This window comes from Musca vetustissima, unplaced genomic scaffold (genome assembly GCF_032173495.1).
Source record: "Musca vetustissima isolate MV318-11 ecotype Yass unplaced genomic scaffold, APGP_CSIRO_Mvet_v1 utg7569, whole genome shotgun sequence".
Classification (NCBI taxonomy): Eukaryota; Metazoa; Arthropoda; class Insecta; order Diptera; family Muscidae; genus Musca; species Musca vetustissima.
In genome coordinates, this window is record NW_026880143.1 from 94,803 (window position 1) to 119,041 (window position 24,239).

The window sequence follows — 24,239 nt, forward strand, 5'->3', positions numbered from 1 at the left end:
AACAGCATATATGGACAGCATATATGGACAGCATATATGGACAGAATATATGCAGAACCTATCCGGACCTCTATATAACCTATACGAACCCCTACTGAGCTCTTTAGAACTCACGCGGACCCCTCCTGAGCTCCTTATAAACATTTTGTATCTTTAATGATCTCCTCATAATCTATATACTGTTCTACTGGGCTTTTCAAAACCTATTCGACTTCACATTTATGCGGGCCTCTAGTTAATTCAGACCTGTACTAGCTACTCATAATTCCAACGTATGTTTAATGTGCTCTATATAATGTATTCGGTCCTCGTCTATGCCTTCTCATAACCTATTGAGACATTTAAGGAGCTCTTCATAGCATATATGGTCCTCTACAGATCTTATTCGGACCTTTGCTGACCTCTAATGAAATCTTTATAACCTATACGAACCTCTACTGAGCTATTTATAACCTACGCGGACGTCAACTGAACTCCTTATAAACTTTTCGTACCCATAATGATCTCCTCACAATTTATTTAGTTGTCTACAGGGCTTTTCATAACCTATTCGACTGCACATTTATGTGGATCTCTAGTTAATTCAGAGCTACTCATAATTCCAACGTATTTTTAGTGAGTAATGTATTTGGTACTCGTCTATACCTTGTTATAAACTATTGAGACATCTAGGAAGCACTTTATAGCCTATATGGACCTCTGCAGATCCTATTCGGACCTCTACTAAGCTCTATATAACCTATACGAACCTGTATAACTTATACGGACCTCTCCTGCGATATGTATTACTGAACGAATCTCTACGGAGCTTCTTATAGCCTATACAAACCTCTTGTATGCTCCTTAATTTCTAACCTATGTGGACCTCTATTGATCTCCAATGAGCTCCTCATAACATATTCGAACCTCAATATAAGCCTCCTTAAGTTATTCAAATTTTACGGAACTTCTCTAAATATATACTGATTCTCGATTACTCAACTACTCGTCCTCATAACCTATTAGGACCTCTAGTATGCATATTATAACCTGTTTAGATGTCTATTGACCTTTACCAAGCTCCTTATAACCTATTAGGACCTCTAGTATGCCCTTTATAACGTGTCCGGACCTCCATTAACCTCTATTACTCTACTACTACTCCTCATAACCTATTAGAGGAGTAGAGGTCCACTAAACAAATCATAAGCTACACGTTCGGACGTCTCTTGGCCTTTATTAAGCTCCGAACAATATATTCGAACCTCTGTTAGGATCTCGATCTAATCTACTAAACTCCTCATAACCTACTAGGGTATCTAGTATGATCATTGAAACCTTATTGGGCGTCTATCGATCTTTACTAAAACCTTCATAACCTGTGTGGACCTCTACCATGATCCTCATAACGTGATCGGATGGCCTCTATTAAGCTCCGAATAACTCATTCGCACCTCTGTTACTACTCCTTATAACTTGTTCGTGCCTCTATTAGTCTCTATCAAGATTCGAGCTACATATTCGAACCTCTTTTAGGATCTTGATCAACTTTACTAAGCTCTACATAATCTATTAGGACCTCTAGCATGCTAATTAAAACCAGTTTCGACGTCTATCAGCCTTTTCTAAACTTCTCATAACCTATGTGGACCTCTGCCATGCTCCTCTTAACGTGTTCGAACCTCTATTGGCCTCTATTAAGTGTCGAACCTCTGTTAGGATCTCGATCTACTCTAACAAACTCCTCAGAACTTACTATTACCTCTACTACGCTCTCTATAACCTGTTCAGACATCTGTCGGATTTTACGGAACTCATCATAACCGACTTTAATAGGCCTCTTTTAAGCTTCTCAAAACCTATTCGAACCTCTGCTCAGATATTACTGAGCTTCTCATTAAATAGGCTGACATCTAAAAAAAATTCATCCTTGTTGCGGAGGGCGATAGACTTCTACCTGAAAATCAAAATTCCTTGTTTTGATATAGGACCCACGTAAAGCTCAAACCCCCTTTTGGTACTTTTTTCAGTTTTTAGTCGCATTTTCCAACCGAAGAGGCTTACATTAGAGATATCGGGTTCTTGATGGTTGATAGTCATCTTTGCAGGAAAATTTCGATATTGGTCTATTTTTTGCCATAACGACCTCTTGTGTGAAAAAAAATCAGTTTTTCTCTTCTGATTTGTTTTGAAGATCTTTTCCAAACTATCACTTTTGACACTTACTGTATAAAAATTGTAATATTTTTTATTCAATCATTGGCTCAACCATTCGCCTGCGCATTTCACTGACATATTGCCGTCAGTCGCCCGCGACCACCGAATGGCTACTCCGGTTATTTGTTATTGTTTATTATTATTCAATTAAAGACGTGCTTTTGTTGCAGATGTGCAGATAATACGCGATCTATTTTGTATCTCTGTCTGTGTGTGCGTCAGTTGCTTCTTGTGGCACAGACATTGCCGGTCAGTTCACAGTTCAGCATTTAATGTGGCAAACAGCAGTAGCGGTAGAGACACTTAATAAGCCTCCAATAACAAATATATCTTAGGTTTTTATATACATATATAGCTGTAAGAATGTTTGTGTGTTGGTGTATGTGTGTGTGAGCTAAGTTACTTTAAATCTAAATGAGAATATTCTATCTGTAGCAATCATTTTTTACGCGATGCATTGCAACAAAATTAAATGACAATACAATAGACGGCTACCACCTAGCCAACAATGTCACCGTCACAATATAGGGGACCCTTCAAAGGGGGAGGGAGAGAAAAAGAAAGAGAGGCTCAGGCTTTCTTATTTGAATTGCCATTCAAATTCGGCAAAAAAAATATGAAGAAGAATACAATGAAGAAGCAGCACCCAGCACCAAAGAGAAGAAAAGAAAAAATGCGCGCACACACACACATCAACAATTAGTTATTTCCTCTTCCACATTGAGGGGGATTATTTATTTTCAAGTTAGGGTGCTAATAACAAAAAAGAAAGCAAGAAAGTTGTTATTATTGCATTTTATTTCCAAACAAAAATCCAAATTCCAATATTAGCATAAAAAAGACACACACACAGGGTCCATAAATAAATTGCCTAACAATAGCAGCTAATCACGTATATTTTTTTCGGACAGTGTACAAAATGTTTTTGTCTTGTCTTGTTTTCATTTTTTTTTTTTTAAAGGAACATGGACATGATGTGATTTAAATAATATCGCTGCAGTTGTGTTGTTAAATAATAATTATTTAGAGGGGAATCCAAAAAAATGTTTTTGAACATACTCAAGGAAATATTATTAGCATAGAAATTATTACAGAAAACTCACACAAGAGATCATTGATCTGCTCAATACAAATTATTATTGTTGTTGTGTATTTGTTTCTATATTTAGTTGAGCCAATGATCTTTTGCAATACATATCATCAATATTAAATTACAACATTACTCATCATTATTTGGCAATTGTTCATCATTCGTATCGTATGTCAATAAGGTCATAGTTAATAGTGGGTTCATCTTCAGAAAATTTAATTTTAAGTTAATGACCCAATTTTTTTTTCGATTATGTGTGATAATTAAAAGGTTAGTGAGTAAAGTAAATTATTTTTTAATATGCTGTGTAAACATTCTATTAGAGGATAGAGAGAAACAGCTCAAGCCCTATTAATAAGGTTATACAGGGAGACCAGCTGGACATCAGCTGCTTCTCAAGCAAACTGGAATTGTGAATTGGCTTCCATTATGAAAAAGTAAATATTTGACTTAGACATGAGTAGAAACAGCTGATATTCGCTTGCCGGATGACATTATTAATAGATCTTGAAAAAGCTGTTCAGTTTCAGAAAATCAATTCTTAAGTTAATGACGCAATTTTTGTTTATTTAATTTTTTTTTCGATTATGTGTGAAAATTAAAAGTTTAGTGAAGAAAGTAAATTATTTTTTTAATATGAAGTGTAAACATTCTATTAGAGGATAACGAGAAACAGCTCAAGGCCAATTAACAACGTCACCCAGGGCGACCAGCTGAACATCAGCTGTTTCTCAAGCAAACATGAATTGTGAATTGACTTCCATTATGAAAACTTAAAGAAAGTCCAAATTTTTGACATTAGACTTGGGGAAAAAACAGCTGAAATTCGTTTTCTGGGTGACTTAAATATTAGATCTTGAAAAAGCTGTTCAGTTTCAGAAAATTAATTCTTAAGTTAATTACCCATTTTTTATTTATTTACATTTTTTGATTATGTGTGAAAATTAAAAGGTTAGTGAGTAAAGTAAATTACTTTTTTATATGGTGTGTAAACATTCTATTAGATGATAAAGAGAAATAGCTCAAGGCCTATTAATAAGGTCATCCAGGGAGACCAGCTGGACATCAACTGTTTCTCAAGCAAACTTAAATTGTGAATTGACTTCCATTATGAAAACATAAACAAAGTCGAAATTTTTGACATTAGACTTGGGAAAAAACAGCTGACATTCGCTTGCTGGATGACATTATTAATAGATCTTGAAAAAACTGTTCAGTTTAAGAAAATTAATTTTTAAGATATTGAATTTATTTATTTATTTATTTTTTTTTTTTTTTTTGATTATGTGTGAAAATTAAAATCTTAGTGAGAAAAGTAAATTATTTTTAATATGGTGTGTCAACATTCTATTAGATGATAAAGAAGAACAGCTCAAGGCCTCTCAATAAGGTCATCCAGGGAAACCAGCTAGACATCAGCTGCTTCTCGAGGAAACTTGATTGAATTGTGAACTGGCTTCCATTATGAAAACGTAAACAAAGTCCACATGTTTGGCATTAGACTCGAGGAAAATCAGCTGACATTCGGTTGCTGGGTGACATTATTAATATAATATGAATTATCTATTCAGTTTTGGGAACCACAAGTATTTTGTGCATTAGTGGTTTATGTACTCCATTAGCACAGCTGACTATCCGTTTAACTGTCAAAGTGTATAGCATGGCACAACGAATAGGTAGCGCAGCTGATGTCTTGATTAACTGTCAAAGTGGGTAATTTCTACTTGAATTCGATGTTCAGTGTTGTCAACCATTTGAAATATTATATGGAAAAATTTGGCAGATAATCGAGACAAAAACAAAGGTTTTTGTTGGTATACATCACCGTATTATGGCATCATGGTGTATAGTTTCTTCTTGAATTTGACGTGCATTGTTGCCAACCATGAGAATTTTTATTACATAAAATTTAATAGATGGTCCAAAATCTATTAATAAAGTCACCCAGATAGCGAAAGATAGCTGTTTTTCTCAAGTCTAATGTCAAAAATGTGGCTTTTGTTTACGTTTTCATAATGGAAGACAATTCACAATAATGGATTTTGACAGCAAACTTTATAGGCCTTGTCATGGTCGTCACCTCCAAATCAGCTGATTCTCAAGTTTTCTGCCTAAATCCATTATTATTAATTGGCTTCACATTTCGAAAACCTAAATAACGTCTAATTTTTGTTTTGTACATTAAAGCTGATGGTTCGATTAACAGTCAAAGTGCGTAATTTCTACTTGTATATGATGTGCAATGTTGCCAACCATGTGAAATATCTTAAGGGAAAATTGTACAGATGGTCGAGACAAAAACAAAGTTTTTTTTTGTGATACATCGCCTTATTATTGTATAATGAGATTTATGAAATTCATTCCTGAAGGCCTATTAATAAAGGTTATCCACAAAAATCAGCTGATTCTAAAGTTTGCTGTCAAAATACATTATTGTGAATTGATGATATAACATTATCAAAACATAAATAAAGTCCAAATTTTTGATAATAATTTTTGAAAAAAATCTGTTTTTTTTTTAATTTTCTAATAGGTCTTGATCCATGTGATTATTGACAGCTAATCAAATGGATCAAGAACTAACTATGGTTCAATTATAAAAGGTAGGGTAGCTTTTGTCAAAAAGGAGAAAATACAACTCTACCTTAGTAGACGTTTAGATTTAGGAAACTCTTTCTATGAGCAGCTGTTTGCCCAAAATTCGGTATTAAAATGTTTTAGTCGCAATATCCAAACGAAAAGTCTGTAATCTGGCATACCGGGTTCTTGGAGGCTGTCATACATCCTCGCCGAAAAATTCTGATTATATGTCCATGTTTTGAAAAAGCCCCCATAAAAAGGTCCCGCCCAAATTTCGGTATTTGTGAGTATTTGACTCTAATTTGACATTTCGGGGGTTGTGGAGTATGGCTGATGCCCTTGTCAACCAGCCAATGACATGTTTCATCGACAGTATTTTCCGTTCTCCATTATCTTCATTGAATAGATATTTTTCCAGAGATTTATTATCCAGCTAATGACATTTTTCTTCAACAGTATCTTCCGTTCTTCATTATCATCGATTTTTTATATTCTTACTTATAAACTGCTGAAGTTAAAACTAAAAATTAAATCTAAATTTTTGAGATTTATTTACAGGGGTTTGACACCATACCAGGTTTTTTTAATATTTTATTTTAATCTCATTTGTGTTGAAATAAATATCACTAATTTCAAAAGAAAAGGAAATTGAATTCACCCGTTCTGAACTAAGATTTCCATAAGAAAACTTAAATTCAGCCAGGATTAAATTAAGATTTTTCAATCTGAGAACTGAGAAACGAATTTTCATTTCTTGCTGCTATTTATTTTATCCCAAATGTTCTGAATCCATACCCTGCATACATATCTAATGTGTGACTGACTGACCATTGTTGATTGTATATTCGACACAAGCAATTTATCATAATAAGCTGCAAAGTGATGATATTAATACCTCTCCTCTTTTCAAAGCAAAATGAACGAAAATAAGAGTGCACGGATTTGTGAAAAACTCTACAAATGGTTTCGCCAGGAAAGTCTATACTACAGGTAAGAATGCGATTTCACTTTATTTTTCAATTATAAAAAATGAGCTCTTAACTCTGCCTTCCTTTCCAGAATATTTTGGGGCATTGTCTTCTGCATATCCGCTTGGAATATTCTTTGGATTTTCGAATTGACAATAAAACGTTATTTTTCCGATTCGATTAGTATTGGCATTGAAACGACATATTTACAATGGAATAACACTTTTCCGGCAGTATCATTTTGTCTTACGAAAAATCGTTCAAGTGGTCGTGTCAGTGAATTTGTCGCGGCGGAAAATATTCCCCATACTGTGTCGCGGGGAATTTATGTGAAAAATTTACACGATTATATGTTCACCAATCCGAATAATTTTCATTTCAAGGAAGATTATTGTGGTGGTTTGAATTCGACATGTGGAGTGGATATATTGCGGCTGAGAAGGGAGGTGAGTCTAAAAACATGTCATATTTATTTAGAACGAATTTACATTTAACGTGTTTTAATAAAACGCCTTATTTATGTTGTCAGTTATCTTTGGAATATGTCAAATAAATGACATAGCTTCGTAAAATGGCATTTACATTATAACCATGGTACAATAAATAGGTAGTCAATTTAGCGCAGCTGATGACTCGATTAACTGTCAAAGTGCATAATGTCTATTTGAATTCGATGTGCAATGTTGCCAACCATGTGAAATATTATAAGGGACAGATGGTCGAGATCATGATGCAATGATAAGGTGATATATCAAAACAAAAAGGTGATATATCAAAACAAAAAGCATTGAATTGTTGACAGTTTGTCAGCTGCGCTAAATGGACTACCTATTATTGTGCCTCGAGACAAACACAAAGGTGACAAATTTCTCCATATAATATTTGAAATGTGCAATGTTGCCAACCATGTGAAATATTATAAGGGACAGATGGTCGAGACAAAAACAAAGGTTTTTGTTTTGATACATTACCTTATTATTGCATCGTGATTATAACTTTTTTACCAGGTTAATCTACGTTATGAGGATTTATTTGACATATAAGCAATGGAATTGACAATTTAAACCCATTGGGTTATCGAATTCCAGTACAATGTAAATGTACTATAACATTTATTTATAATAAAAAACCCCCTTTGATTTTAGCTTTTACCACCCACCTGCAAAGCTTTCATGGCCAATGTCTCATATTTGGGAAAAACTATTGACAATTGTGAGGATATTTTTAAATTTCATCAATTGGAAATGGGTTATTGTTATTTGGCCAATAATATATTGGATTAGTAAGTATAAAATATATGTGCGAAATCGACTCGATCTTAAATGTCAATTCCACAGCGTATACCTCAAATATAATCCACAGCATACGCTATGGAATTGACCATGGCACAATAAATAGGTAGACCATTTAAAGCAGCTGATGTCTTGATTAACTGTCAAAATGGATAATTTCTACTTAAATTCGATGTGCAATGTTGCCAACCATGTGAAATATTTTATGAAAATTTTGACAGAAGATCGAAACAAAAACAAAGGTTTTTGTTGTGATACATCACATTATTATTGCATCATGGAATTGACGTTTAAAATCGATTTAGCAGTCTAAACGCTCTCTAATAATATTTTTAAATACTTTATTTATATATTATTTTATTTACATGACAGCAAATCATTTGACAACTTACCCCTTAAGTTTGGCATATCAAATAGGGAGAGAAATCTCAAAGTCCATTTGAAAGGTGGATTCATATGGAAATATGAGGTAAGACTACGTTTAGAATTACGAATTCACTCGATCTCAAATGTCAATTCTATAGCGTAAACGTCAAATATAATCAACTGGATTTGTGAACATTAATAAAGTGATGTATACGCTATGGAATTAAGATCGAGTGGATTTAGTAGTTTTAACGGGTTCTAAGCCATTAAAACAAATATTTTTCCTCAATAAACACCATGATCTCTTCCTGAAGATGTACATCCATAGTCCCGATGATTTACCCTATTTCAATTCCATAACATATGATGCCTTTTCGGATCCCACAATATATCGTTTCAATGTTGAGGAATATGATAATAATCCTGATGTCAAGGAGGAAGCATTACAGCAGAGATCTTGTAAATTTCCCGAAGAAAAAGACCCAGGATCGCCATGGCATTATAGGTAAGGTGAAAAATCGTTATTTAAAGTTTTTTGTAATTATAATATGATGTATTATATTCTAAGTTTTTCCACATGCATGTCATATTTACGCATCAAATTCGAACTAGATCAATGTAATTGTACCCACTTTACATCACCGGAAGAGTGTAAGTTTAAACAAATTTTATCATACAAAATAAAATCCATTAATTTTTGGGATTACGATTTATCTCCTATATTTAATCGAGATAATTTCAAATACACAATGTTTTTTTTACCAAATAATGCATCAGATTTTCTAAAAGTACCCAAATGGCAAAGCTTTATGTTTGGAGGTTTTTTAATTTAAAATTCCAAATGAGCAGCAGCTGATTTAGAAGTCATAGTCTAAACTCAATTTATCGGTCTTGGACGACTGAGTTTTAAAGCATCCAAAAGAGTTCGGATTACTTTGACAATCAAACCAACAAAAATTTAAAATAATTGTCATTCACAGCTGATAGATATTTCAAAAGGGTCCGGATGACTTTAACAATCAAACCAACAAAAACTGAAATGAATTGTCATTCACAGATGATACTCTGTACACTGCTTAAGCAACTTTAATGACTTTGGCAATCAAGTCAACAAAAATTAAAAAGAATTGACATTCACAGCTGATAGATAGTCCAAAAGAGTCCAGATGACTTTGACAATCAAACCAATAAAAATTGAAAAGAATTGTAATTCACAGATGATAGTCCGTGCGCTGCTTAAATAACTTTTAGCTATACCATGGAACAATAAATAGGTACTCCATTTGTGCAGCTGACTATCCGATAAACTAAATTCGATTAAGTTATATTAAAAAAGACACACTGCAAGAGTAAGTCAACTCTTTTTTTCTCAAGTCCAATGTCAAAAATTTGCACTTTGTTTACATTTTCATAATGGAAGTCAATTCACAATAATGGATTTTGACAGTAAGCTTGAGAGGCAGCTGATATCCATCTGTTTTCCTTGGATGACCTTATAAAAAGGTCTTGGCTATACCATGGCAAAATAAGTAGGTACTCCATTTACCGCAGCTGACTATCCCATTAACTTTCAAAGTGCATAATGAATTTTGACAGCAAGCTTGAGGATGACCTTATTAAAAGACATTGGCTATACCATTGCAATATAAATAGGTCCTCCATTTAGCTCAGCTGATTATTCGATTAGCTGTCAAAGTGCATGTTTTCCATTTGAATTTGACCAAGATCTATTAATAATTAGCTGTCAAAGTGCATGGTTTCCATTTGAATATTAATAAGGTATCCTAGCAAGCGAAATTGAGCTGATTTTTCTCAAGTCTATTGTCAAAAATATTGACGTTATTTACGTTTTCACAATGAAAGTCAAATCACAATAATATAATTTTTCAGCAAACTTGAGAAGCAGCTGGTCCCCCTGTAAGACCTTATTAATAGGCCATGAGCTGATTCTCATTTCTATGACTTACATTTTTATATACTGTTTACATGCACCCATTTTTAATTTCTTTTTAATTATAGATAAACCATATTATTGCGATACAAAAGGTTTACGTTGCATATCCGATGGTAAATATAAAGTACTATTTTCTCTAGGTAAATAATATGTTAAATATTCCTTTTTAGCTCAAATAACAGCGCAAGTCAAAGAATATGTCGTATCGAAAAATGCCTGCTATCCTTCGTGTGTGGAACAGCAAATTACATTAGTTGGGTATGTTTTGTTAAAATATTAAAAACAATTAATTTCCAAACATTTTGACAGTTAAAGTGCGTTTAAATCCACTCGATTTCAAATGTCAAAATGGATTTGTAAGCAGGATTAATGTGACGTATAAGCTATGAAATTGACGTATGAAATCGTGTGGATTTAATAGACCAAACACGCTCTTATTTTAATGTTTATATTTTCTTTCCAGAACTAATCAAATACAAAGTTTGGATATTACCGATACACTATATATTGAAATTAGTATAACAAATTTGCCATCGGTGCGTTATAATCGTGTGGTTACTCAAACCTATTTGGATTTGGTTGGTAAGAATTTTATATAGAATAGGTTTCAAATGTCATTTCCATAGTGTATACGTCATAAATGAACTGAATTTTATTTGACATATAAGCCATGGAATTGGCATTTGAAATCCCTGGATAAATCGAATATATATTTAGTAATAACGTATACTTTTTTCTTTAGTTTCAGTGGGTGGCGTTATTGGTCTTGTTGCTGGAGCATCTGCCTTAAACTTCTTGGAAATTGTTTATGTCTTGTTGCGTAAAAAAATATAAATTTTGCAAAGGAAGAATGAACATTTATAAAGATTGGAGCACAGTATCTTGACATAAATTAATTTTGTTAGAGTACATATTTCTATTTCTTTTTTATATTTCAAAATGTTTGTCAACTTAATAAACTTTATTTATTCTATATTTAATAAAAAAAATATATTTTAAATAATATGTCAATGTCAATGTGTTATATTCCAAGTGAAGTCCAATGTGGGAATTTTTCTCGTCGGAGGGCATTAAGATTAGCTGTGTCTGGTTACTTTTCCAGTAACATTTACTCATTATGTTATATTTTAGAGGGTAAGCCTTTTTTATTCTCTTTTGCTATAAAACTTAAAAACAGACAACATTCAGTAAGATTCTGCAAATAGTCTGCAGATTCGCTAATTTTTTTCCATTTTCTAAATTTTTATACAACGCAATTTAAAATTCCACTTTGGAAATTAAAATGTTTGGATATATTGCACATAAGTTTTGTCGATTAGTCTTAAAATAGCTGATTCAAAAATTGCTGGGATTGCAAAATTTTACTGTATAAAATTCTTTCAGAAAACTGCAGTAAGTTTTTTTTTTTTTTTTTTTTTTGTTGTAGAACTGTTAAACTTGCTCTATCACTTTACTCTCTTTTACCTAATTTTTGCGTAAACAGACAACATTTAGTAACATTTGACAACAATTTTCACCAAATATCGAGTAAACTGACACAAATGCTGTGTATTCTAAATCGTGGTACAAAATCCCATCTGTATTAAAATGATATGAGGCCAGTCAGCTGATATTTGTTTACGTATGCATATCAATTTCTAACTACAAGTAGATGGTCAATATTTTTTTTATTATTCTAATAGAAATTCATCTCCATTACGTGCAAAATACATATAAATATGTGTTGTGTTAAAAATCGTTTAATATTTTTCTTTTAGCATGTAGTATAAACGAGCTTTAATTATATGTATGAGGTGAAGTATTTCAGTTTTATTCAGCGTTTAGACGACTAAATTCACACCTACGACTTTCAAATATTCCATAGCAATCATATTTCCCAAGATTTATTTATTATATAGTTAAAAATTTACTTAAATTTCTCTCCCGCCACTTACCCATAATACTCTCATATACGTTTACGCCATACGCCCTACCCATCTACTAACATGAATGACAACATTCGATTGATAGATCCCTAAACAGCTGTTTTTTGACTTTGCAAAAACAAAAAACAATTCGCGTGTGTTGTGTGTTCGCTGAATGGTTGTGCTTTAAACAAAATTTTTGGGTTTCTATTTTTTTCCAATTAATTCCCAACAAAAAAAAATCGAGAAAATGGTCTTCTATTTTAAAAGCAATGTTGTGGATCCACCGGCTGTGCTGTACATGGGACGTGATAAATATGAGAGTAAGTTTGCACGATTCTACAGAGCAAAGATCTAATGTTGGTTGTATTTTTATGTTTTGGAATTTAAGAGGTAGCTTCATAGGGGGATCCCAGGAATCTATACGGAATGTTGAAATAATTTTTGGCAATGGAGTACTTAAATTTACATTTTTCTTAAATTTACATTTTTCTTTCAGCTGTGATAATTACATTCATTCATGCCGGTAACCTGACGTTACAAAGCGTTCATCAAGAGAAAATTAGCATAGGGTATTTGGCGTACCATTTACATAAACTCGGATTTTATAAAGAAATTTCTTAAGACCAATAAGGGTGGATTTTGTAGAGAAATTTCTTAAGACCAATAGGCGTGGATGTTATAAAGAAATTTCTTAAGACCAATACGCTCCGTTCTTCGCGACTACGAGGTACTTCCTTCAATTCGATTCAGTTATATTGGGGACTATAAAAAACGCAAGCTCAAACATGCTTTTATCTTCAGGACGTATGATCAATATTAATTATGAAAATTACTAATACGAAGCAGTAGTAACATTAAAAACGAAGCATGGGAAACTTTTTGTCTATAGATAAAGAATTATATGCTCTGCTCCAGAATTTGAAAGAATCTGGTACTAATCGAAATTGCTTTTGATTTTCCCGTTATAAATTTGAAAAGTTTTAGTTGTTGTTGTAGCAGCCCTATTTCTTTTACACAATGGGCTGCAAACGGAAAAGTTTTTTAGTCATTTCCGCTGCTTTGTCCGATCATATCGAAGACGATGTTCTGTGAACCGCTTTGACGTTAAAATGAAGGATGCACAATTAAAATAATGACGTGGTTTGGTTTTGATTTTTCTCATTCGATTTGAAATATAATTGATTTCCCCTTTCTACCTCCGTTTACAGATGAAGACCTAATAAAATGGGGCTTTCCGGAAGATGTATGGTTTCATGTACACAATTATTCATCGGCACACGTTTATCTTAGATTAGAAAAGGTAAGCGAATGATAAATCGTGAGTTTCTATTTATTTCTATAACTCATTGCAACCATTTTTTACCCCAGGGACAAACAATTGATACCATACCCGCCGACGTTCTAACCGATGCCGCGCAATTGGTTAAGGCCAACAGTATTCAAGGCAACAAAATAAATAACATTGATGTTGTCTATACCATGTGGGAGAATTTGAAAAAGACACCCGATATGGAACCCGGTCAAGTGGCCTATCACAATGAAAAAGCGGTGAAAATGATTCGAGTTGAAAAGCGGAAAAATGAAATTATAAATCGTTTGAATCGCACCAAGACTGAAGATTATCCTGACTTGAGGGCAGAACGTGAAAAACGTGATGCTCAGGATAGAGCCGAACAAAAAGCCAAATTGAGAGCACAAAAAGAACTGGAAAAGGAAATGGAAAAGAAACGCAAAGAGGAAGAGGAATTGCGTAGTTATACAACGTTGTTGAAAACGGAAAATATGAAAACGAATCAGGATGGTAATGATTCGGATGATTTTTGGTAGACAAATAAAAAAAAACGATTATTATTTTTTATAAATATTTGAATAAAAAAAAGACTTAAAAAACAAAATAATTGTGTGTAGTACTTTTTTAATGGAATTTAAATCAACTTTACATTTTTTTAAAAATAAAAAATATTAAAAATAGGAAATATTACAAAAAAAATAATAATTTAAAAATATTTTTTAAATTAGGTTAGGTTTTAATTGAGACCAACATTTGGCAATTTTATGCCAAATATCTCAAAAAGAAAATTTAAAAATTGCATTTTCAGGTTTCTCACACCCGGTAAACCCAATATTCAAAATTATTGCAAAATCGACCAGAAATTTTGACTCAAAACTTTAAAAAAACTTTTAAAGGGATCTATACTCAAAATTTGGTCTATTTCAGCAAATTTTTCTTAAACAGTTTCTTACACTCGGTAATACCGAATTATAGTAAATTTGGCCGAAAACTGCGAAAAAAATCTTCAAAAACCAAAACCTTTAACCTGTCATAAAATAAGGTTTTCACCAAATATTTTCCGTTACAAAGTTTCTCACCTCTTCTGAATCCTGTATTTTAAATTGTAGCAAAATCTGTTGGAAAATGCGACTAAAAACTACAAAAAAAAAGAAAAATTTTAAAATAACCTCTCAAAGGGACCTTTGTCTAAAATCCGACCTATATGAAGGATTTTTTGTTTCAAAGTTCGTTATGCTCGGTAACACCAATATACCAAATTACAGCGAAATCGATAGAAAACTTTGATCAAAAACTCTAAAAAGGAAATTTTGAAAATATCCGTTCAAAGGGACCTATAACCAAAATTCGATCTATGTCAACACATTTTTGTTTCAATGTTTCTGGCATTGAGATATACCAATATAACAAATTAGAACAAAATCGACTGAAAACTGTACCCAAAAACTCTAAAATGAAAATTTTTTAAATGACCTTTCAAGGCACCTATACCTAAAATTCGATCTATCTCAATAAATTTTTGTTTCAAGGTTTCTGCCGCTATGAAACACCAATATACCAAGCTATAGAAAAATCTATCGGAAACTTTGACCAAAAACTACAAAAAGGAAATTTCCAAAAGTACCCTTTAAGGGGGCCTATACGCCAAAATCGACTAATACCAACAAATTTGTTTTCAAAGGTTTCTTAAATCGAATAACACCCTTCTAACTAATTATGGAAAAGTCTGTTAAAAATTTAGCCAAAAATTACAAAAAAGAAATTAAAAAAAATCATCAAAGGATTCGTTTAATTTTTTTGGTAGTAAATATAAAAATTAGAATAAAAACCGCATGAAAAAGATAAAGTAATTGGTAGTCATCCATTTTTTGATTACTTGATATTTACTTTATTTTTCATTTTTTTGTTTTACTGACACAAATGCTTTTCTTTTTTTTGTTTATTTGTTTTAAGAGTTTTTTTTCATGTTGGTGATTTTTGTTTGTTGTTGTTTTTGTTAGTGTACAGGATTGTTTTAAGGTGTATTATTCATGTTTTGTTGTTGTTTCATAACCACACATTTAATTGGCATTTAAGATTTGTTTGTTTATATATAAATTTGTTTTTTTTTTCTTTTTTTGTTTCAAAGAGAAGCTGCATGTGTACCATATCATCACTATATATGATCATCATAATCATAATAATGTCCAATTGTGTTCATTACTGTTTCCACTATGATATAATCTTTTTTGTTGTTGTTGTTTTTTCGTTTACGCCTTAAAAACTATTGTTAATTCATTTCACTTGGTTTGTTGTTGTGGATTTTTTCTTCTTCTGTTTCTTTTTTGTTTTTCTTATTTAAATGTAAACCTGTTTATGTTTTCTTTTTGTGAGTGAGTCTGATTGTGTGGGTGGGTGGGGATGTGTGTAATTGGTGATGTGGGTGGTGGTTTTCTTTTTTTGTTTGTTTGTGTGTGTGTTGTTTTAAATTAATACTACTAAAAGTTGATGCTAATTCGCACCATTTGCATTCTTCTGCATTGAATTTCCTCCTAATATATACATGGATTTATTGCCATCACGTTCACTGCCATAAATTTTACCGGCCTTTTTCGCCATTGAACCCAACAGCTCCTGTGACACTTTGTGCGCTGAACGTAAAGAGTAGGCCCATTCTTTTAAACCGATTTCATCCTGGAAACAAATAACACAGATTATAATTATGTTATTTATCTAATAAACAAAAAAAAAAATGTGAACTCACGGGATTTGTTAGTAAAATTCGTCCATCTCGGGAACCATCATTGACTCGTATTTGAATACACTGTTCACCTTTGTAAGGTACAAAATCTGAAGAGATATCTTCTATTTGATCCATGAATATCAATTCTGGTTTATTATTACCACTTTCTGAATGTAATTCTAGGCTGTAAAGAAGATGAGATGAGAGAAAAGAGAAAAACGAAAGTGAGGTTATGAAAACAAATTTAAAATAAATTGAAAAAAACTCTAAAAAAAATAAAATTTTTCTTTTTCTTTAAAGAAAAAATTCCGAAAGTGAATTGAAAATAGGAGAAGGAAGGAACATTTAATAAGTACCACTGAAAAGCATCCTGACCTAAAATTCGCCCCTAATTAACAATTGTTTGTTTCATGGTCTCTCCAAAGGGGCCTGAACCAAAAATCCGACCAATCACTAAAATTTTTTGTTTCAAGGTTTTGTACACTCGGTAAACCCAATATATAAATTATAAAAAATCTGCTGGAAAATGTGCCTAAAAATTACAAAAAGGAAGATTAATAAATGAACCCTTCAAATGGACCTTGTCCCAAAATTCATCCTATATTTATAATTTTTTGTTTCAAGGTCCCTTACACTCGGTGAAACTTATACACAAAATTGTAGAAAAATCCGCTTGAAAATGTGTCCAAAAATAACAAAAAGGAAAATTAAAAATGGACCCTTTAAAGGGACCTACACCTAAAATCCGACAAATTAGAAAAAAAAATTGTTTCCAGGTTTTGTACACTCGATAAACCCAATATATCAAATTTTAACAAAATCTCCTGGAAAATGTGTCCAAAAATCACAAAAAGAAAAATTAAAAATGGGCCCTTCAAAGGGTCCTTGTCCTAATATTCGTCAAATATAAAAAATTGTTTGTTTCAAGGTCTCTTACACTCGGTGGCATCTGTATACAAAATTATAGCAGAATCTGTTGGAAAATGTGTCCAAAAATTGCAAAAAGGAAAATAAAAATGAGACCTTCAAAGGGGGACCTACATCTAAAATCCGATACATCACTAAAATTTTTTGTTACAAGGTTCTGTACACTCGGTAGCCCTAATATATCACATTATAGAAAAATCTGTTGGGAAATGTGCCCAAGAACTACAAAAAGGAAAATTAAAAATGAGCCCTTCAAAGGGACCTATACCTAAAATCCAACCTATGGCAATAATTTTTTGTTTCAAGGTTTCATATACTCCGTAATAACAATATACAAAATTAGAGCAAAATCTGTCGGAATATGTGGTCAAAAATTAAAAAAAGGAAAATTTTAGAATGAGGGACCTATACCTAAAATCCGACCTATTTAAACAATTTTTTGTTTCTAGGTATCTTACACTCAGCAACCCCAATATACCAATTTATAGCAAAATCTGCTGGAAAATGTGACCAAAAATTGCAAAAAGGAAAATATAAAATGGACCCTCCAAAGTTACTTATACTTAAAATCCGACCTATATCAACGAATTTTTGTTTGAAGGTCTCATACACTTCGTATTTCCAATATACCAAATTATAGCAAAATCTGACAAAAAATGAGCCCCAAAATTACAAAAAGGAAAATTTAAAATGAACCCTCCAAAGGGACCTCCACCTAAAATCCGATCTATAGTAACTATATTTGGTTACAAGGTTTCTTACACTCGGCGACTCCAATTTTCAAAATTATAGCAAAACCTGATGGAAAATGTCTCCAAAATCTACCAAAAGGAAATTGCAAGGCGAAGCTTGCAAAGGGACCTAAACCTAAAATTTGACTTATAACAAAAATTTTGTTGTTTCAAGGTTTCATAGCCTCAGTAACTCCAATATACCAAATTATAGCAAAATCTGCTAGAAAATACGATCAAAAATTACAAAAAGGACATTTTTCAATTAATCTCTCTAAGGGACTTATACCTAAAAATCAACCTACAACAACAATGTTTTGTTTCAAGGTTTCTTACACTCTCTAACACCTACATACCAAAATATAGCAAAATCTTTTTGAAATTGGGATTAAATCCCAATTTTTGGTTCTTTTTTGCCTGATTTTTTTTTTCAAGTACTTACCGATTAGGATATAATTTGGCATATTTGGTTTGCCACAATGAGGCAAAGGATCCGCCATATTTCTTAATATAACCATGTAAAATACAATCGGATTCCTTTTCATCGGCATCGAAATGTTGCTTTTGTTTGGCTTTTTTCTTCTGTTCGATTTTATCCGTTTCTTGATTAATGGTTTCGTAAACTGTTTCTATCACTTCTTGTTGCCATCTTAAAAGAGAGAGAGAGAAAACAAACGTTACGCATTATTCAAAAAAAGTTGTGTGTTCATTTCCTTACCTTTCTGATATTGTCAGATTGAAATTTTTATACAGTTCCTGATCGGATTCTGTCAATTTAATGCCCTTGGTATCTTCTTCATCAAATGAACCAATATCAAAGGCATCAGCCGCATTGACTTCGCCTCTCGGTGGTATTAATGGTGGTGTGTATTTGTGCATATAGACCTGATGCCAATCGATGCCCGAAAAGAAGGGATGTGATTTCACTTCTTCGGCTCTAAAAACAATAAAAAAATTCAATTAATTTACAACTGTTTTAAGTTGGAAAAATGTGGAGTAATTAAAACGACACTATACCCATTACCCATGCAACCGAGACGTTTGTCAACATCTCTTTGTAGAAGTAAATCTAATAAATCTTTCAGTTCGGGACTAAACGTATCTGGAAGTTCTACGTTCTGCACCGGCACAATTTCAAGTAATAGAGAAGTTGTTGTTGGTGGTGGTGGTGGTATTGTTGGTTAGTGTGGATGTGTTGTGTGTGTTTGGTATATATGAACAAACAGATGAATGGTTTGGTTTTAATACAAAAAATAACAAAATGAGAAAAATATATTTTCAACGGCAGAACTCACCATGGTTAGGGTCATCTTATCAATTTCATGTTTATCTTTGGTTTTGTGCTGTCGAAATGGTGAATGGCCCTTGAGTAGTTTGTAGAGCATGCAACCAAAACTAAACCAATCGGCACATGAATCATAGGCAGTACCCTTTGACAGGACCTCGGGTGCCATATACCCGTGTGTACCCACTGAGGCATGGGGTTTTTTGCGTGAAAAATCACAGGCTAAACCCAAATCGGAAATGCGTATGTGGCCATTTTCGTCGAGGAGTATGTTGGCTGGTTTTAAGTCTCGATAAACAATGAAACGTTTGTGCATGTGTTCCAAACCCAAAATGACCTGCAATAAAAAAAATTTTATTAAATAGTATTTTTTTTAAATTAGAAAGAAAACTGTACTCACCTCAGCAGCATAGAATTTCATTTCGTCCTCATTGAAAACACCATGCTGTGACAAATGATAGTGTAAATCACCACCATTCATTAAATCCAATATGAAACACAATTTGTCTGGTGTATGAAATGCATATGTCATGCAAACAATAAAAGGGCAGTCATTCTGTTTGTAAACAAACCAACAACAATAATAATATTAAAATTGGTATTCAAATGTTTTAATAATTCCTTTAAGAAAAAAAAACCTACCCCAGTGCTGACCACCTGCAGCATGGAACGTTCATTTAATGCCAGCATTTCACCCTGTTTCATTTTGATGCGTTTCTTGTCCAAACATTTCATGGCATACATTTTGCCAGTATCGGCTTTCCGGCAGCCGTATACTTCACCAAAACCACCACGACCAATAATGCGATGTACACTAAAATCGTTCATTGTCAACTGGAAACCAAAAACCAACAAAAAAATATTATTTATTTTAATTAAAAAATAAATAAATTCAAAATTTACCTGTATATTGAGTTCCAAATTTTTCCATTGGCAAAATCTGGTAAACTTATCACTGCAATGGAAAAAATTAATGAAATAAAATTCAATATTTTTATGAAAAGTGAAATGTTTACCTTTCTAAAAACTTTTTAAAAGGTTTGCCCTTTAAATAACTGAAAATTTCTTCAATATATGGCTGTGTGTGTAGGGGAAAGATCAAAAAACCAATTATTAAAAACTAAAAAAATATAATTATAAGCACTTACCTCAAATAAATTTGTGGGTACCTCATTTTTTAATAAATACTTTTGTACGCTTATAACTGCATCTTTGGAATAATCCTGAAAAGGAAATAATTTGACAAAAAATTACAACATGGAAGAAATTAAAAATGACTTCAAAGGGACCTATACGTATAATTCGTTGGTAAATACACAAAAATACAAAATTAAAAAGGAGTTGAAAAAGGAAACCAAAATTAAAAAAAGGAAAATTTAAAACTAGCCCCACAAATGAGTCTTTCTAAAATGCGGCCTATATCAACAAATTTTTGTCCCAAGGTTTATTACACTAAGTAACACCCACATACCAAATTATAGTAAACTACGTTAAAAAATATGACCAAAAATTAGAAAAAGGAAAATTTTGGAAGTGCCCTTCAAAGGGACCTATACCAAAAATTCGATTTATATCAAAAAAAAAAAAATTGTCACAAGGTTTTTTGCACTGAGTAAAACCAATATATCAAATTTATTAAGCTATGTTGAAAAAACATGACCAAAAATTAGAAAATGGAAAATTTTGAAAATACCCATCAAAGGCACTTATACATAAAATTCGACTTATATCAACAAATTTTTGTCACAAGGTATCTTGCACTTAATAACACCAATATACCAAATTATAGCAAACTACGTTGAAAAATATGACCAAAAATTAGAAAAAGGAAAATTTTGAAAGTACCCTTCAAAGGGACCTATACCCAAAACTCGATTTATATCAAAATTTTTTTGTCACAAGGTTTCTTGCCCTAAATAACAACAATATTGAAATGGACCTTTAAAGGGAACACAAATTATAATCCAATGATTATAGGTATCAAACTGATAAAACCCATATACCAAACTAGAACAAAAAAAAATATGACCGTTGAAAAATATGACCAAAAATTAAAAAAGAAAAATTTTAAAAGCACCCTTTAAGAGGACCTGTGCCTAAAACTTGGCCTATATCTACAAATTTTTGTCATAGGCTTTCTCACACCCTGTAATCTCAATATACTAAATTTTTACAAAAATTGCTAGAAATTTTGGTCAAAAATTAGAAAAAGGAAAATTAAAAAATAAACCTTCAAAGGGACACATGCCTAAAATTCGACCTATATCCTTACATTTTTGTCGCAAGGTTTTGTCGATTCAGTAACACCTATTTATTAAATTAGAGCAAATTCTGGTGGAAATTGTAACCGAAAATTACAAAAAGGAAAAATATAATAGAATGTTTCAAAGTGACCTATATTAAAAATCCGACCTATATCCTTAAATTTCTATTTCCAATTTTATGACACAAAATAACGCTATTCTACCAAATTATAACAAAATTTGCTGGAAATAGTGGCTAAAAATCTGAAAAAGGAAAATTAAAAAATAGACCTTCAAAGGGACCTATGCCTAAAATTCGATCTATATCCTCAAATTTTTGTCGCAAGGTTTTGTAGATTCAGTAACACTTATTTACCAAATTTGAACAAATTCCGTTGGAAATTACGACAAAAAAATACAAAAAACAAAATAAAAATAGAACCCTTCAAAGGGACCTGTACCAAAAATCCGACCTATATCGCTAAATATGTATTTACAGGATTCTTACACAAAATAACGCTTATACACCAAATTATAACAAAAAGAAAAATTAAAAAATTGATCTTCAAAAAGAGCAATGCCTAAAATTAGAACCAAATCAAAAAAAATCTTCCTTAAATGGGCTTTTTTGTTTGATAAATACGAAATATTACAAAAGGATAAATTCCTTTTTAATTTTTTTGTTTAAATATTGAAAATTAGTTTGTTTAATCCCTTGAGAATGGATTACAATTCAAAATTAAGATTTTAAATTATCGACACTTACATATGTGTGCGATAACATTTCCTCCATAATAAAATTGTCATAAATTTCACGTGCCATTTTTTTGCGCTCTTCATAGCATTCGGTTTTCTCAAATTGTTTGATCTGGAAAAATTAGTAAATTTTTAACAATTATTAGTTGTTAGTAAAACAAACAAAAAATAATTAAAAAATAAAATTTGTTCATCTAACCTGTTCATAAAATTTGAATTGCTGTATGGGTTCCTCAGAATCGTTTTCGCAAAAATCTTTAAATAGATTGTAACCTAAACAACGAAAACAGCAACAATACAAAAAGAGCAAAAAATATTAATCACAAGAGATATTTTAAAAAAAAGAGTTTTTATTTATTTATTAACTTACCTATAACCTGATTAAATATCTTATGGAATTCCAATTCGTTTTCCTTTTCCAAATATTTATACATAACTGAGCGAACACTAGACATACAGACAGACAAACAAAATATAAAATTTCATTCAAAACATGACCATCCTCCTCCGCCATCATTCCCATGATGTGCTGATTGCCCTAAACATAAAAATTTTTTCACATACCTTGGATCGGGTAATATCAGTTTCTTGCTGGCCCTTGCTGCTGGAGTACATTTACTTTTCTCCATGGCCATCAGGTAACTGACATCCGCCAATACAGCCTCTAGATCAGCCATCTCGAAGTCGTTTTATTATTATTTTTATTGTTATTATTATTATTATTGTGCTCTACAGCAATTTAGGTGTTTGGGTGGTGGGGTGGTTGTAGTTGATGGTGGTGTTGTGCTGATTTCTGCTGCTGTTGTGCCTCCTTTTTTATGGGAAAATTCATTGACCGTAATTTTCTTTAAATACAAAAAATAAACATATTTTACTCATTTTCTCTTTTTACTAATAGATTTCGTAATAGCATATTTAAAAATTGTATTTTTTAATACACTTTCTTAAAAAATATATTAATTTTTTTATTTTAAACTTGAATGTCCAACCAACCATCCATCCTTCCATCCAACTTCATTCTCTTCTTCTACTGTGTAACATTGATTACACACATTCGCACACACACTTGCACACACATATATATCCAATTTTCCTTTTTTCTTGTTCTTCTTCTTTCGGTTCTTCACACACACACGCATACATTCGCGCAACATTCATTCAATCAACACCTCACAAATGCACCAATTCCAAAAAAAAAAAAATTCAGGTATCCATCCATCCACCAAAATTCCAAAAAAACTCTGTTCGCGACGAAGACGACGACGATGTCGTTTGCGAAAACTTACAATTTTTCTCGTTTCTTGTTCGCCAAAAAATAAAATAAAAACTTCTTCCGCACGTTTGTAGACTAGTTATTTGCTGTTGTTTTCTATTTTTTGTATATATCTCAGGGTGTTTCTTCTTTTTTATATTTCGTATTCATAATTAGAACATTTCACATCGTTTTTTTATATATTAATTTATTTTTCCTTCTTTCTTTTTTTGATATCTCTATACTAACATCAATGAATAATAATACACTCCAGTGTCAGTGCTTTAGGGCGTTGTAGTTCGACAATCGATAACATCGATTAATCGTCTTTGACACATAACAGTCAGAAAGGTGATATGTGTGAACCTCATTTGTGTGTGTGTGAGTACTGGGTGGGGGTGGTTATATGCAACATTGTAATTTTGGTTGGAAATCCGTTAGATTTGAAAATTGAAATGGGTAAATATTAGAATTTGAAACAAGGAAAAATGCATAATAATTATTATTGTATTCGGCCTTTTGCAACGTTCTTCCACCTTGAAATACCATGTTCGGAAATTTTGTTTTCCACTTGATCTTTCCATCTGATTCCTGGCCTTCTCCTTTCTGCGTGAAACAACAGCTGACTCCAATTTATATGGCTTTTGAGCTGGGACAACTTCATTCATTTTCACAACAT

The 24,239-nt window shown here is 32.1% G+C and overlaps 3 protein-coding genes across 3 annotated transcripts; 2 read left to right on the forward strand and 1 right to left on the reverse strand.

The window, feature by feature from the left end:
* The first annotated feature begins 6,782 nt into the window (after nt 1-6,782).
* On the forward strand, nt 6,783-11,280 carry LOC133325536 (uncharacterized). The gene is made up of 10 exons (XM_061534276.1): nt 6,783-6,856; nt 6,926-7,280; nt 7,980-8,116; nt 8,499-8,595; nt 8,807-8,997; nt 9,061-9,143; nt 10,512-10,559; nt 10,617-10,704; nt 10,910-11,028; nt 11,189-11,280. Exons 1-10 carry the CDS (start codon nt 6,783-6,785, stop codon nt 11,278-11,280), a joined length of 1,284 nt encoding a protein of 427 aa, XP_061390260.1.
* Nucleotides 11,281-12,597: 1,317 nt separating this feature from the next.
* LOC133325529 (coiled-coil domain-containing protein 25) lies at nt 12,598-14,184 on the forward strand. The gene is made up of 3 exons (XM_061534270.1): nt 12,598-12,673; nt 13,562-13,653; nt 13,722-14,184. Exons 1-3 carry the CDS (start codon nt 12,601-12,603, stop codon nt 14,178-14,180), a joined length of 624 nt encoding a protein of 207 aa, XP_061390254.1. The 5' UTR covers nt 12,598-12,600; the 3' UTR covers nt 14,181-14,184.
* Nucleotides 14,185-16,102: 1,918 nt separating this feature from the next.
* On the reverse strand, nt 16,103-23,031 carry LOC133325545 (G protein-coupled receptor kinase 1). Its single transcript, XM_061534285.1, has 15 exons — nt 22,873-23,031; nt 22,679-22,755; nt 22,508-22,581; nt 22,319-22,420; nt 20,458-20,532; nt 20,326-20,387; nt 20,213-20,264; nt 19,952-20,143; nt 19,710-19,865; nt 19,320-19,646; nt 19,042-19,142; nt 18,743-18,961; nt 18,467-18,673; nt 16,388-16,550; nt 16,103-16,317 (listed from the first exon to the last, which is right to left on the reverse strand). Exons 1-15 carry the CDS (start codon nt 22,983-22,985, stop codon nt 16,135-16,137), a joined length of 2,103 nt encoding a protein of 700 aa, XP_061390269.1. The 5' UTR covers nt 22,986-23,031; the 3' UTR covers nt 16,103-16,134.
* Nucleotides 23,032-24,239: the final 1,208 nt, after the last annotated feature.